General features: G+C 47.1%; 1 protein-coding gene across 2 annotated transcripts in view; it reads right to left on the bottom strand.

The window, feature by feature from the left end:
* The window catches only part of DOCK1 (dedicator of cytokinesis 1), a 521,064-nt gene that overhangs the window by 36,966 nt on the left and 468,153 nt on the right, over positions 1-15,945 (bottom strand). For both annotated transcript variants that reach the window (XM_042909101.1, XM_042909102.1), the window contains exons 39-40: positions 5,152-5,241; positions 3,997-4,101 (exon numbers count right to left, since the gene is read on the bottom strand). In XM_042909101.1, the coding sequence (XP_042765035.1) occupies positions 3,997-4,101; positions 5,152-5,241 (195 nt within the window). The remainder of the gene's footprint in view (positions 1-3,996; positions 4,102-5,151; positions 5,242-15,945) is intronic.

The following is a 15,945-nucleotide window of genomic DNA, read 5'->3' as shown; positions in this document are numbered from 1 at the left end:
GGCTCTAGAACAAAGTAGGGAGGTGTGAGGACCGCGGCCTCCCCAGTGGGGAGAGACCGGAGGCCGATGGGAGGACTGCTCTCACTGCCCCTTCAGTGCTGTACCAACAATTACCCAGTGATGAATGACAGGTTCAACATCAGAGTTCTCCTTCTAAAGACTGGCTTTTGGGGGCGTCCGGGTGGCTCAGTCAATTAAGCATCCGGCTTTAGCTCAGGTCATGAACTTGGGGTTCGTGAGTTTGAGCCCCGCGTCGGGCTCGGTGCTGACAGCTCAGAGCCTGGAGCCTGCTTTGGATTCTGTGACTCCCTCTCTCTCTCTCTCCCTCCTTCACTTGCACTATATCTCTCTCTGTCTCAAAAATAAATAAAGATTAAAAAAAAAAAAACCTGGCTACTGTCCATCTCAAATGACACGTTGTCACCTCCATAAATTCCAAGCTGGAGAGTCCCTCTGGGGGTGGTGTTAGATGGCGGGGTGACCTCGGGGGTGGGTGTTAGGCCGGTGAGCCTTCTTCCTTACGCAGGCTGCCTTGTTGAGGCCATTTCTGTCCAGGTGTGACACAGTCACTCAGTAAACATACCTCTAAGGGATTTTCGGATTCTAAGATGTAAAAGTTCTGTGAACCTTCACAGATTCAACAGTGTCTTCTGAGCGTCAACTGAGTCATAGAAAGGTGGCAATGGGCGATGCGACACTACCATTGACTGTGGGGCCTACACCCCCGGCCCCCCAACATCCTGCCTCACCCCTAGGGCTGTCTGACCCTAAAGGAAGATGGCAACAAGGAAAAGGCGCCAAGGGACCGAAGAAACAGGAGGCTGGGGGCCGATGCTTTTCCTCACAGGATCTGTCGGCTGGGCAAGAGGCCCAGCCTGGCTGGTCATGAGTCAGGTGCAGCCCTGGTATCCGTCCTGACCCTGGCTGGCCAGGTGCCAGAGCGGAGGAAAGGCAGAAAGCCCACAGAATAGCACCCCACGGAATATTCTTACGCTTACCTCCTAGAGACTGAGTTCGAAGTCAAACTAAAATTTGTCTAATTAATGAATTTTCAAAAGATAAAGGGAGATCCTATGGTACTCAATTTCTTTCCTTCCCTAGTCCCGACTTATTCTGGGTCCCCATAAATCACTAAAGAAGGAACAGTTTAAGAATTGAGTATTTTTTTCACTTTGTGCTTAGGTATGTCTTAAAGTACCCATTATAGAAGAAAAATGTTCTCTTTCTCTAAAAAAATAATGTCAAGCAGAAACCAAAGTAATATGTAGCCTTAATTAGAAATATAAATACACAGTGTGGGCATCTTTTAAAGCTATATAAAGCCAAACATTTCAGAAATTCAGGAAGATTTAATGTATTAACAGGCCACTACAAAACTCGCATGAATTTATTATGCTTTACACTAGAAGAAAGACATAATAATAAAATGTACATAAAGACTTTAATAGAAAAACACTAGTGAGTTATAGATGAAAGCACTACTAACATTTTCTAGAAATGTCAATTATTTTGCATTCTGAAGCAGTCCCTTCAAACATGAAAACAAGGGAGAAATGTATATGTAGTCAAAGATATTTATTCCTTGGAAGAACCATAAATATTAACATGAAAGCAAACAAACAACCAAAAAAGGCAAACCCAAAAGCCAACGAGACTAATTCTTAAAGAAAAACAAAGCAAAAGGGACAGTTAGTTCCTCAGGGGCATTAAACAGCCAAACATTTTCCCCGAGTTTTTGTAACCGCTAATGTCATTGTCAGATTGACCCCTGCCAGGGGATCTGTGAAGCATAATAAATATACTGCTATAGTCCTGCAGAATTATTCAGGTGTGGCGGAGAAGTCAGTTCAATATTAATCATGCCCGTTAAACTCTTTATTCACACTTTGCATTTTGTCCTTTTGACAGGGGAGATGACCCAGTGCGGTCCCCAGAGCACACACATCGTGTGTGCCCTCCCAGCCCACTTACACGCCAGGCATCCATTGGCTCAGGGACCGCAAAGGGCCCGCCCCGCCCACCGGCACATCAGGAAGCCAGGGCAGAGCATAGTGAGTAGTGGGAAGTCACAGCACTGTCCTCAGAGGGCCACACACACTGTTAACACCTCAGCACAGCCATGATTTAGGCTCGATCTCTCTCTTAGAGACACATACATGGGGTCACACATACAGATCTATACACCTTAATGAAAGCCTTTAACAACGTCAACTCCAAGCTCATAATATTCTTCAGCTTGGTTTTTTATTTACATATAGTCAATTTCAGGGGCCCCTGGGTGGCTTAGTTGGTTAAGCGTCAGACTCTTGGAACTCGGCTCAGGTCATGATCTCATGGTCCACGGGATTGAGCCCCACGTCAGGCTCTGCACTGACAGCACAAGGCCTGCTTGGGATTCTCTCTCTCTCTCTCTCTCTCTCTCTCTCTCTCTCTCTCTCAGAATAAATAAACTTCTTAAAAAATAAAAATAAAATGTAGTTAACTTCAAAATCCTCCCTAATTTAGGGCTCATAACCAAATGTCCTTTATTCATTCTTTGGGAAGAAGATTTTCTCCAAAATCTGGGTCTCTGGTCAACTGCTGTCCCGGGCATGTGGTGCCACAGCTACACGAGGAAAGCTGAGGTGTCAAGGAGAGAGGACACACCAGCAGGGACAGGGTAGGGACAGATGCCCCAGTCACCCCAGACCTTGAGTGAGTGGACAAATCCACAGGTCACATTCTGAAGCAGACCAGACCTGGGAGGCTCACTTGTTGATGTCATATCAACAATGACAGGTCCTCAGCAAGTAAGTCCTTCCTGCTGGTGGCGGCATGAAGGGACGTCAGGAACGTCTGTGAAGTCAGAACCACCAGGGTCAAAGGAACACAGCTCCGGGACTAGGAAAATCTCCTTCCTGGATCTAACTGCCCCACACAGCTATGCTCTAGACAAGAGATCCCGCTTTCCCCAAACCAGAGGAATCACCTGTGGTCTCCCAGAATAAGAGAAAACCATGTGCCTTCAAAAAATGTCTTAAGAAATGACAGGAAATCATGGCCCATTGGTCAATGGTATCCAAGAGAAACTTTAAACAATTCTACTAGTAGGTCAAGCAGCATTTAATTACACAATTTCTCCTCTGGCCTCATGAGTGCTAAGAAATGGGCATTTGGCTGACGATCACAGTATTTCTTCAATCCCGTGTCAAACAGCACATGCCTATCTAAGGAATGGAAGGTGATTCAGAGTCCCCAGCAATGTGGCCGGAAAAATCCCCTTACAATTTCTCACATAATTAAAAATACACATGTTCACGGCAGTATGATTCACCATAGCCGAAACAACCCAAACGTCCATTGAAGGACGAATGGATCAACAAAACTGTGGTATATCTATACAACGGAATACTTGGCCATAAAAAGAAGTGACATTCAGATTCATGCTCTGACATGGATAAACCGTGAAGACAGTATGTCAAGGGAAAAAGGTCAGACACGAGAGGGCAAAGAGTGTATGATTTTACTTTATGAGGTATCTAGAAAAGGCAAATTCATAGAGACAGGAAGCAGAACGGTGCTGCCAGGGGCTGAGAGGTGAGGGAACGTGGAGTCACTGTTGTCCTGGGTACAGAATTTCAGGATGGAAAGATGAAAAAGTTCCAGAGATGGATGATGGCACAACAATGTGAATGTGCTTAGTGCCACTGAACTGTACCCTTAAAATTGGTTAAGGTGGCAAATTTTATGTCACCTGTATTTTACCACAATTTAAAAAACACACCTAAATCTCTGAAGGAGAGTTCTGTTTAGGGAAGTTCAGATGGAAAGCTTATATGCAACCAAAGAAAATGTTATCAGCCCTTCTCTCACACCCTAAGCTAAGCGCAAAGCTGTTAAGAGTACAGAGTCAGACTGCGACCCACGGATGCAAAGTCCAAATCGTCCCTCAGAATGGGAAGGGGCTCTCTGCCCAGGCAGCAATCTTGGCTTCGATGAAACAGAATCAAAATTTACCCGAAGGAATGTGGGGAATCCTTGTCCGTAGTAGCCAACAGCGAAATAGTCAGGCTTAGGTCTTATCACTTTGACGATGTTTTCATAAAACTGAGCCTGTTTTTTCTGAAAGGAAGACAGAACATTTCAGGTTTGAATAGTGCATTTGAGCATTTGTTCTTCTAGAATCTTCCAGCGGGCTCTACAAGCTTTGGCAATTCCAGCTGGGTGGGAGGGTGACGATGAGGGAGGTGCCACGCACCTGGTGCATCTGGACACCTCGACGCACGGCTTGGACAGAATTTGTCCCTCACCCCCAGTGTTGAGCAGGGAATCTGCCCAAAAGAGCGAAACTCAGTAACCAGTATGATTTATCTGTGTTCTCAAAAACCAAAGAGGTGCCACGGAAATGGTTTTCCTTCTGATTAAGTGGCTGGTCTTTAGTATTTTAAAAACTGGTATCAGTTAGATACTGGGCCACATTAAAGAGGAATTTAAAAGGGCAGAATTCTGGTCTAAATTAATGATAAATATTATATATGCCATCATAAAGTAGATCTGCTGAATACAAACAGTGTCTGTAGCAGGAGAAAGGTCTGGGTTACTCTCCCTTCACCCACCTACCTTGTAGACGGGGTCAGTTTTAAACCAGCAGAGGTTCTCAGAGACTCTGGGGCCACCAAGAGCTCTGTACATGTGGGGTCAGCGGTTGTTTACAGCTTTAGTCTGGTTACCAAAGCTCAGTTGGGAATAAACGTGAGTGCTCGTGAGCCAGAATCGGTCAGCAAATACATCAAGACTCTCATCCTGGACAAAATGGGGGACCATGGGGGCGCCTGGGTGGCGCAGTCGGTTGAGCGTCCGACTTCAGCCAGGTCACGATCTCGCGGTCCGTGAGTTCGAGCCCCACGTCAGGCTCTGGGCTGATGGCTTGGAGCCTGGAGCCTGTTTCCGATTCTGTGTCTCCCTCTCTCTCTGCCCCTCCCCCGTTCATGCTCTGTCTCTCTCTGTCCCAAAAATAAATAAAAAAAAAAAAAAAAAAAAAAAAATGGGGGACCATGGCCAAGCCCACAGAAGGCCTGAGGGGAATCCCAACGTCAAAACGGGAAGGGAAATCCCAGAAAAACAAGTGTGGATTGCCTGTGTTTACTTAACTAGAAAGAAAAGAAGACCTACCAGCAATTCGCTGAGTTGTTCGTAATCAAACATCTCGTTTTCATACTGTTCAGCAAGTTCCTTACCCAGAGCAATGGCCTCCTCCCACATCTGTGAAGAAAAAGAAAGAGAAACTCAAACCTGAATCATGCAGTCAAGGAATGAAATAGTAATACAACTGTTCATAAGAAAACAATTTGGAAATACGCTTGCTGAATATGAAAACACTACGAGAATAACGTGGGAAAAATACAAATATTTTCTAGAGGCTCATGACCAGATGTCAGTTGACTAAACTTGTCCACTACTGGCTCATCAGTCACGCCTCTGCCCAGGGTCAAAGCAGTCTGCTGGCCGGTTCTGGCCTGCTCCATCTACTTCCCACTGCCAGGGACGGCCTCTGATGCCTCGGAGCGGCCGGTTAGCCGAGGGTAGGAACCACGGGGCTACGAGAGGCTACAGGGAGCCTGGTTTTGCGATTTTCCCAAATCATCCCATTGAATAAACACAACAGTGGACTGTCAGTAAGAACAGGATGTCTTTCAATGCTAAATTAAAGCTTGCAACAAGCTGCTTTACGTGTGCAAATACTGTGAGGCTTTAAAGCCTGCCATCGTTTTGCAAGGGGGAACTTTCTGTGGTAGTAGTTTGAAAGTAGGTTTCCGATCAAGTAACTGACTTATTAGAAGGCTGATAGACTTTGGCGTATGTGGAATAATTAATGGATACATATACTAAGACCTGAATTTCCCTTCTTTTTCTTGGGAAAAATAAAGTGGTGGACTTGAGAAGAATATGTTGCATATGGAGGAACCACCTCCTCCAGGAAGCCTTTCTGGACGCCAACTCTCCGTGTGCTCCCACGATGACCCAGGATCCTCTGACTTCCAACCTGGTGGTAATGTACTGAAACAGGAGTGCTTCTCTGTCATTCCTCCTTAGAGACCACAGGCCCCTTGAGGGCAGGAACTGAGCATTATTAAAACCTCTGGACCACAGCTGAAGGCCTACTGAAGAATGTTTACTAGAAGAACTGAAGATTATTGATTTAGAATCGGGAAAGCACCACACCATTCCACATAACGTTTCCCCAGCCAGGAAACGCCCACTTCTTGATGGCTACCATTCCCACAAGATGGTGGCCGCTAAAGTCAGGACAAGGGATTCTGAGCTTGCTGTCTGTCCAGCAAGTCCCTTGCCTCATTGGTGGGTACTTCATCATACCCATTTTGCAGATAAGAAAGTTGGGGGTCAGACAGGTCAGTAACTGGCCCAAGGGCACAGAGAGGTGTACTTGGCCCAACCTGACCTTTTTCTAAAACTCTTGCTTTTCATGAATGTATTAGTTTGGGTTGCTATAATAAAATGCCATTGATGGGGTGGCTTAAACAACAGACATTTATTTCTCACTGTTCTAGAAGCGTGAAGTTCAGGATCAAGGTGCAGGCAGATTCAGTTCTTGGTGAGGGCCTTCCTCCTGACTTGTAGAACACCAACTTTCTCACTATGTGCTCACAGAGCTTTGAGAGAGGGCTCTCTTCCTCTTCTCAGAAGAGCAGTGATTCCCATCATGGGGGCCACCCCTACGTATGACCCGATAGAAACATAATTACCTCCCAAAGGCCTCACCTCCAAAGACAATCACGCGGTGGTCCAAAGTAAGAATTCGGTGGGGGCAGGGAGGAAACACAAACATTCAGCCCGTTACAATGACCGTGTCCTAGCCCTTCCGGCTTCTCTCACTCCCTCCTGCTCGGATGGGTTTAAAAGGATACTTTGGGGCACCTGGGGACCCCAGTAGGTGAAGCATCTGGCTCTCGATTTCACCTTAGGTCACGATCTTACAGTTCAGGAGTCGAAATCCCATGGCAGGCTTTGTGCTAACAGCACAGAACCTGCTTGGGATTCTCTCTCCCTCGGTCTCTCTGCCCCTCCCCCACTGAGTGTGCGCGCTCTCTCTCTCTCAACACAAATAAATAAATAAATAAATAAATAAATAAATAAACTTTATAGATAGATAAAAACTAGTCATGAATTCCAGGTTCCCACTGAGAACACAAGTGACCGGCTCCCATACTGGGCACACCCCCATCCCCGAACACCCATCTGCCGGTTGGTCTTTGCTTCTTCTGAGTAGAATGACCCCATCGAGGGCCTTACTTATTACTGAACAGCCCAACAGACTTAAAATACTCTTTATAGCTACTACTTAAATAAACCATCTGCTATTTTTTTATGAGAAAAAAAAGCTATTCTGGAATGAGGGTTATACTTTAACAATTTGAAAGACAAAAATAAAAATAAGCCCAGAGTAGAAAAAGATTTCTGAGATGGGACCAGCACCCAGGAAAGAGAGAAAGTGGCCAAGATGCCCTTCCTGGGTCCACACACACTGTTCCCTTCCCAGAGCTGCCACTGTCTCCATCCCGCTGGCGCTTTCAGAGATGCCTTGCATTCTGGGATTATTTTAATCTCCTGTTCCAGATCCTCCTCGGGTCCTCTGCCGGGGCCCAAGCTCACATTTCTAGGAAGGGAAAACCTCTCTCGCACTTTCAATGTCTTTTTTAAGCTCCAGTAACCAATTCCTCCCTTAGAGTATTTCCATTTCAAAGAAAACTTTAACTTGTGATTCTTGGTCACAGGATTTTTCTTTAGTTTTCTGCAAACACACACTCTATTAGCTGCCTAGAATGTTAGGGCGCCTAATTCATTACTGAGTAAAAGCTTAATCTGTTTTTATCCTAAATGACAGAGGAGATGCTTTAGATACATATCGAAAGTAATTGTTTTTAAAAGAAATGTAAGTCTTGAATAAATACCTTATCCGACTCACCCTTGAAGTGACACAGTTGTGTTTTCTATCAGATTTTCTATAAATACACATTCCCTCCTCTTCCCCCAGTGTCTTAAAGGATTCTGCATTAGGGAGATTTAGATCTACTTTTAATTGGATAGGGCTCTAAGGAGTGTGGGCAATTCATATTTCTGATGAGAACACCTTGGAAGATATTTCAGTACCAGAGAGAAGATAGATTCAATGCGATCGAGATTTAGATTACCTCTGTGAAAGATTGGCTTTAACTCGTGGGTTTGAACTTCTGCCTTAGCTCCTGCACTAGGCTATGAAGTTTCCCACAGCCCTGAATGAGAAAGCATCAGATCCACACACACCTTTGTTTTCTGATTTGAAATCCTTAGTCCACTTTATTGCATCCTTGAAATCGCTAGTTACTTGCCGCTCGGAGAACACTCTTTCCTCTGTCCCTTTTCTTCAGATGGTCTTAGCTACACTCCCTTGAGATGATAACCTTTTCTCTACCATTCTGAACCTCCCAGTAACCACGAAGTACCATTTCTTCAAGTTTCATGGATACAAACTTTTTCTTTTTTTTTTTTTTTTCCTTCTGGTGAAACTCCTTCCTTCGCTCCATGACAACAGTGGCTGTGGAGAACAGATCAGCTATTGATTTCCTATGGAGAACCGCACAGTTGACCCACAGGACGACAAGACTGACCTCCCTGGGCACGGGAGCCATGGTGGATGACAGGGTAGACGCCAGCCAGGATGACTGTCCCTTACTATTAATTCAGGCTGGCGATGACTCACCAGCACAGCATGGACAACTCTGGTTGAATCCACTTAGTAGCTGTAAGTGACTCACTGGTGAAGATGTTTTATGGGATGCTTGAGTCTCAGTTATTCTTCCAAAATTCAGCTGTTTTTCCAGGCAATTGTTGGGGGAAGAGTCATATTCAACTGCATCTGAATTTCGAGTGTCCCACATAGGTCATGGACGTTTGAATGGTTGAGGATATGCAATGGTAGGGAAGAATCCAGAACACTGGTCGAGATCCCTCTGCACAGAGACGTGTGAGGTCTAGCTTTAGGTCTTGTCCAGTAAGCGAGGCCAGGAGCCTGTGAGTGACAGTCTCGTTCTAGTCCCTCTAGGATGAAGGGTGGGAGTCCCCAGGGAAGATGCGTGTCATGAGAAGGGCCATGGTGACTCGAGGTCTGTGGCTCAGCTGAAAGAATAGAGACCCTTGTAGACACCCACCCTCTCTCCAGGCCTCTTGCTCTTTCTTGAGCCAAGCTCCATCCTTGGTCCTCCTGGTGTTTTCAACCTGCGTCAGCTAGATCAAAGGATCCACCTTTTTGCAAAGACACTTCTCAGAGAGAGCGAGCGAGTCAGACCCCCCTCTCGCAGCCCAGCAGGTGCACTGTCTCTGTGGCCTGCGGCACAGGGCCGCCCGATCTGGCAGGAACAATGCCGTCTTCTCCTTGCACGTGCAGGCACAAGGCGGAGTTGGCATCTAGAAAGCCGGTCAGATGGGGCAGGAAGCCAGTGGGAACTGGGACTTAGGGAGGGCGTAGGAGGCCTTTATGAAAAGGTTCATAAAGGATTTATCAACAATAAGCCCTCCCCTCTGGTGCGGTCAAGTACTCAAGGAATCACTGCCCATCTAAGTCATGTTCACTAATATGGCTTGTTTCTCCCTACAGAAACTCTTTGCTTGTCAAAACAGAAAACTATTTGCTCAGCTTTTAATGCCCTGGAAGGAAACATGTAAAACGCAGAGGTTTTGCATTTTTTCTTCAGGCCAGGACATCTGTAGTTCTGCGAGACTCTGAAAAGCCTAAATCAGGCTGCAGGGAAGGGATTGTGCTCCTTGATTCTGTAGGTAATGATTGGGCATCTACAACGGGAGCAGAGAGAACAGGGGGAGAGGAACAAAAGTGAGTACAGATAGCTCTTCGAGGAATCCTGTAGACAGGAGGAGACTGACGGGCAGTCAGAACAAGAGAACTTCTTTTAAAGACGGGGGAAATAGGGTGTGGCTGTAGATGGAGGTGTATTAGTCAATAGCAAGCAAGGCGCTGACACGACACGGGTGGGACAGACGGGCTGGCCTGGCGTCCTGGGATGGGCAGGGAGGTCCAGGGCACAGGGTAGGAATGTGGAGAGTCCACCCCTCGGAGGAGGGAAGCAGAATCCATGGGCGCAGACACAGACCAGTGGATAAGGGTAGGCCAGGGATGTGTGGAGGTCAAAGGGGCATCACACTGCCCGGGTAACCGCTAGCTGGAAAGTCAACTCCTTTGAAAAAGAACTGATGCATGATGGGAACCTCATCACTCAGAACCACTTTAACTGCCTTCCAGGAAATAGAACCTCCCTGGACTTAGCAGAGGCATCTCTTCCAATGTTCCAGCCACGTGAGGATGCTGATCCTCGCCCTGTCCCCAGGCGTCTCAGCTGTGCTGGGTGCCCTGGCTCCGCCTGGCATTTGCTCTTCTGACCCTGACCCATTTAATGGAGGCAGCGTGGGATCAGCTGACTTCACGTCTCCGGAAGTGCCACCACCCTTTCCTCATCCCTGCTGCCGGTGACCTTGCCCCAGGCCTCCAGTTCACAGGCCACCTCCCAGTGGGTCTCCGTCCCCTCTGCCCCCAACCAAGTAGCCAGAATTACCCTCTGAAAAGAGGAAAACGAATCATTGTTGCCTCTTCACGTGAACTCTCTCTGGCTCCTTGTGCTTCATGGAGTAAATCAAATCTTCAGGGGACGCGCAAGGCCACGGGTAAACTGGATCTCCAGTTCTCTACATCCGTGTGTCTCAGGATCCCTCACCCCCCACCCCGCAGACATACTTCTTGACTTCCTCAGGAAAGCGAGATGGCCTCAGGAGCCGTGGCCTTGGCCCTTACCTGTGCTGCTCCCATTCTTTGCAATTCCTGCCCTTCCCAGCCATTCCCAGGCAAACTTTATCTTATTCTTCAGGAGCCACCTCCTCCATGAAGCCCGCCCATTCTCCCTAGAAGTAATCACTCCCATACCTGTTAAACAGGTAGACCCAGCATCCACCAAAGTGTCAGACCAGAGGAAGGTTTTGTGATTTACCTGTTTGCACATGACCCCCGGGGCTCGACGGGGATGCCTGGAGGCTGGCCTCTAATTCAGGGGCGCCCCTGGCACCAGTAAGGCCTGGCAGTGGGAGTACTTGTTAGGGGTCCTGCAGAGAGTGGGGAGTAGTGTTGTTATGGACTCTAAACATTGAATTTGCTCATGCCTTGATAAAACATGATTTTTTTTTTTTTTTTTATATAGGAGCAAATCATTATTAACATGATCTCTTTGAACATGTTAGCAGGTCAAATCTTTTCTAACCGAATGGATTCTGGCAAACTTCAGGATTTTCAAAACTGTGGAAATGCTGAGCGTAATCCAGGAGGAGGGCGTCGTTACGTGCCCGTCCTCGCAATTCCTCTTAATAACCCTGTGCTTTAAAAGGGAAACTAAGAGGATGAAAACATGTCACCCCACATCCTCAGAGAAGAAATCCAGCCACTTCACCGAATGCAGAAACTGACTCCCCAAATGCTTATTTTTAGTTCACGGGAAGACGCGAGATGCCTCATTTTTGACTTGGGCGCAAGGCAAAGTGTGAACTTTGTCAAGGCGAGGTTATTTTAAGGGAAAAGGAAGCCAGGCTCCGGGTGGAAACAGTCACAGAGCTTCACGCAGCACATGGGCTCACAGTCACGATCCCCATTGATCGGGACTGCCAGGCTGCCTCTTGGTTTCGGAGGTGGCTGAACGCTGGTTAATGTGGACTCTCTCTCTCGCTCGCTCCGACTACATTTTCTTGATAGCAGGGCTTCTATTTCTGACTCATCCTCCATAGAGGAGCCTGGTAATTTTCAGTGAAGTACTTGGATTAAGGGCTTTATTGAAAATTACTAGGCCTCAAGCAAACACAATAAGACAGACAATACAGAGCATGTTCAGGAAAGAACGCCCGTCTGCAGGGATAAAGCCCGACAGAAGGCTTTCAGGGGGACGCTGAAACGGGTGGTAAAAACAGAATGGAAAAGGAGCTAGGAGTGGTTATTAGCCTGGGAAGGAAGAACCGTAAAAGAATGAACAGGGAAACAGATGGAAATGACGTTTTATGGAGAGAAAGAAAAAGATGAAAAGTCCAAGAGCCTGGCTGAAAGACGTTCAAAAACTTTTGAAGACGACAGAAAAGCAAAAATAGAATGACTTCGTGTGGAAGAAATAGAGAAAGATAACCGTACAGAATTCAAAAGCTGAAGTGTCCAATATAAAGCAGCAGAAAATCCATTCAGCACTGCAGCTTTTGGAGCACAAAGACAGAGAAACTTTTAATATGCTCTGACCCCAGTCCCTTGTCCTCCGCTGTCCCTGCGGCCTCGGGGACGCTTTCCACGGGCGGCCGCTCCTTTACTGCCTGCCAAGGTCTACCTTGGATTCTGTAAGTCCCTATGTCCCTTAGGAAGCCGGATACATTTACAACAGTGCAAATGAGCTCTAGAACGTGTAAAGTTTCCACATATTAAGGACATAATGAAGATTTCCTTACGGACACAGGGACACAGCCACATGGTGACAGCCTGTATTGATGGAGCTTTAACTGAGTCATACTTTTGCCAGACTGAGGTCCTGTTTAGCACCCATTTTAGAACCTTGTGATCCCCAGCCTTCAAATTCAACTATGGCGTGAAGTCCCCCTGCCTGAATATATATTTTTAAACCAAAACTGCATTTTCTCCCCCTTAAAAGGAATTAAATATAAAATCAAACCAAATTCTTGTGACTTAAATGCTCCTGTGCTGCGGGAGCGTGAGCAGCAAAGCACATGGAGTTTGGGGTGAAACCCGGGTCAGCTGTTAAATCCGAGCCTGTGGCCCAAACCAGGTGCCCTCCCAGTGTGGTTGTCCTGTTCGCTCCCTGGATGAGCCCCGGCAATCGTCCTGACCGAGGACTGTCATTTCTAAAAGACGCACAGAGTCCAGGAAGGAAAAGCCGGTCCAGGTGTTGGAAGACTGTCTTTGTCTGATCTATAGCTTCTGCAGCGAACGTGGTACTGAAACAGGGTTAGCGCCAGGCTCGGGAAAGGAGCCGGTGGAAAACACCCCTCCCCTGAAACCCACGCACTGCAGAAATGATGCCACAGATCTTCCCCTTGAGACCTGTAAGGGGCTCACAGTCTGGGTCAGGAACCAAGACCCCACAGAGGAGACAAACGTGCCCAACGGAAGGTACTTTGTGGAACGTCTCAGGGACGGTGGCCTTTTGCTCAAGCGCTGGCCAGAAGGCTCTCCATTCCATAAAAGATGAATCAAAATATGGCAGGGGTGACAGTGGGGGAGGGGGAGGCGGTGCAGGGGTAGGGACAGGGGTGTGTGGGGACTCCCTGCACTTTGCATTCGTTTTTGTTGTGAATCTGAAACTGCTCTAAAAAATAAAGTTTACTAAAAGAAAATTTTGCCTGAGTGTTCAGTCTGTAGCACCAGTCTCCCTCGGAGGCACACGAGCATCAGACACAGCCTGCCCGGCCCGGCCCCCAAGTAGCTTGAGCCAAAGCAGGGCCTGGTGACTGCCGTGGTCCCTGGACCAGCTGCCTTGTCACTACTGGAAGCTGTTTAGAAACACAGAGCCTCAGGCCCCACCCAAGACCTACTGAATCAGAATCTGCATTTTAACAAGACCCCCAGTTTTCTTAGGAAGGCCTGAGAAGCATGAAATACTCAAAGTAGGGAGATACAGGATACATACAAATAGTTCCAAGGCCAGGGCAGAGAGTGCCAGGGGAAGGGTGGGGAGGCACCTTCCTGGATGGCTGGGGTGGGGAGGCTCCAAGGTGAAGAGAACAATAGGGGCGGGGGTGCCCTTCCACACCCAGGGAAGACCGTGGGAAGTCCAAATGGTTGGGAATCCAGGAGCATGTTCTAAAAAATAAGGCAGGCTATTGTGGGTAGAGAGAAGAGTGCTACAAGGGTGGGGGGCTCCTGCCAGCGAAAAGCCTGGATCTGCCTGTGGAGGGTGTGGTGGGGGCCCCAGAGGTTTGGGCACCTTTGAAGTGATTCAAGCAATGATACTACGGCCACTTTGTTAGAAAGTGGAGTGGTGACTGAGGGAGGGAGCAGAGTCGCAGGGATGGGTGTGGGGGGCCCCCGGAAGAGGCTGAGTGATCCAGCCAGGACCAGAAGCCCCGGAAGGTGGAGCTTATGAGGAAGGGACCACTCAACGGACTGGCTCGAGCAGCGGCCCTTCTACCCAAGGACCTGACTTGTTCAGCAGTGCCTCAGGGAGGATCCCGGCCAAGCCAGTGGAGACACGAGAGCTAGTTTGTCAGGGGCTCTCATTCCTGAAGGCACTTAGATATACAAACCACAGTGAGAAAACCTGATTCATCCTTAAGGGCTTGGGAAGCCGATAATGAGATTATGATGGATTTTGGTCAAAGCACAAAAGAGAACAACATACCTGAGGGGCATGAGTCTAAATTTTAATAATAAAGTAAGATAAAATAAAGTAAAATAAAGTAAGATAAAATAAAAACTGCATCTTGCTCCAACAAAGCTATATGTTGCTTTTCTTGATTTAGATTTATTCCTACCTTCTTTGTTCCTGTCTCTTTCCTAATCCTCTCGAACATTTGCCTTGTGTGTATTTCCTTCAGAGAATCCTGTGCCATAAAGGAGCCCCTACCTCACCTATCCCTCCAAATTCCCTAATGTAAATACCTACCATACTCTTTTTTAAAATGTATTTATTTTTGAGAGAGAAAGCGTGAGTGGGGAAGTGGCAGAGAGGAAGAGGGAGGGAGAGAGAGAATCCCAAGCAGGCTGACAGTGTGGAGCCCAGTGCGGGGCTTGAACTCATGAACCACGAGATCATGACCTGAGCCAAAGTTGGATGCTTAGCTGACTGAGCCAGCCAGGTGCCCTATAAACTAAACATCCTCTTGAGAGTTTTTTTTTTCCAAATTTTAGAAATGACACTGGGTCACAAGAAAAAAAAAAAAAAATCTAATTTTGAGGCTTGTTATCATGTTTCCCCTTGTCATTCCGACATAAATTCTATTATTTCCTGGCTTTCGTCCCCATGTTCTAATTCTTTTAGATATAGTTTAGTTTTTCAAATATGCACTCAGCGCAAGGAATATATGCCAACAGGCACATAAGCAATACTGGCTGCCTGTGACGGCCCCAAAGGATGTGAGAGTAAAGCTTCCATTCACACCAGGAGATGGATGGATGTGCCTGTGGACAATGCGTTTGTTTGTTTTTTTAATGTTTTATTTATTTTCGAGACAGAGCGTGAGCAGGGGAGGGGCAGAGAGAGAGCGAGACACAGAATCGGAAGCAGGCTCCAGGTTCCGAGCTGCCAGCACAGAGCCCGACGCGGGGCTCGAACTCACAAACCGCGAGATCATGACCTGAGTCAGACGCTCAACCGACTGAGTCACCCAGGCGCCCCTGGACAATGGTCTTCATGCTCAGGGAGGACAAAGTCTTTGGCTCTGATCAGCACTGTCCAGTAGAAATATAATGCAATGTAATTTTAAATTACTAGCAGCCACCTTTTTAAAAACTGGGATTACTTTTACTAATACTTAATATATCTGCAATATTATCATTTCAGCATGTAATCAATAACAAAAAATTAAGTGAGACAGGTGACATTCGTATCAGTTGCTCTGGCTGCCGTAACCAAGTACCACGGGCTGGGTACCCTAAACTCATTTATTCCCTCAGAGGCTGGCAGTCTACGATCTGGTCACTGGCTGGATGGTTTGTTTTGAGATCTCTCTGCGTGGCTCGGAGATGGCCCTCTTCTCACTACGTCCTCATACGGTCCCTACTGTGGGGGTCCTAATCTCTTCTCCCAAGTGCACTAGTCCTCATGTTACCTCGTTTTACCTTAATCACCTCTTTACAGGACTTAGGTCCAAACACAGTCACGTCTGGAGGTACTAGACATTAGGACTTGAAATTCTGAATTTCTG

Source organism: Panthera leo, chromosome D2 (genome assembly GCF_018350215.1).
Source record: "Panthera leo isolate Ple1 chromosome D2, P.leo_Ple1_pat1.1, whole genome shotgun sequence".
NCBI lineage: Eukaryota > Metazoa > Chordata > Mammalia > Carnivora > Felidae > Panthera > Panthera leo.
The sequence above is the reverse complement of the archived record's forward strand: the minus strand, read 5'-3'. Positions and strand labels throughout refer to the sequence as shown.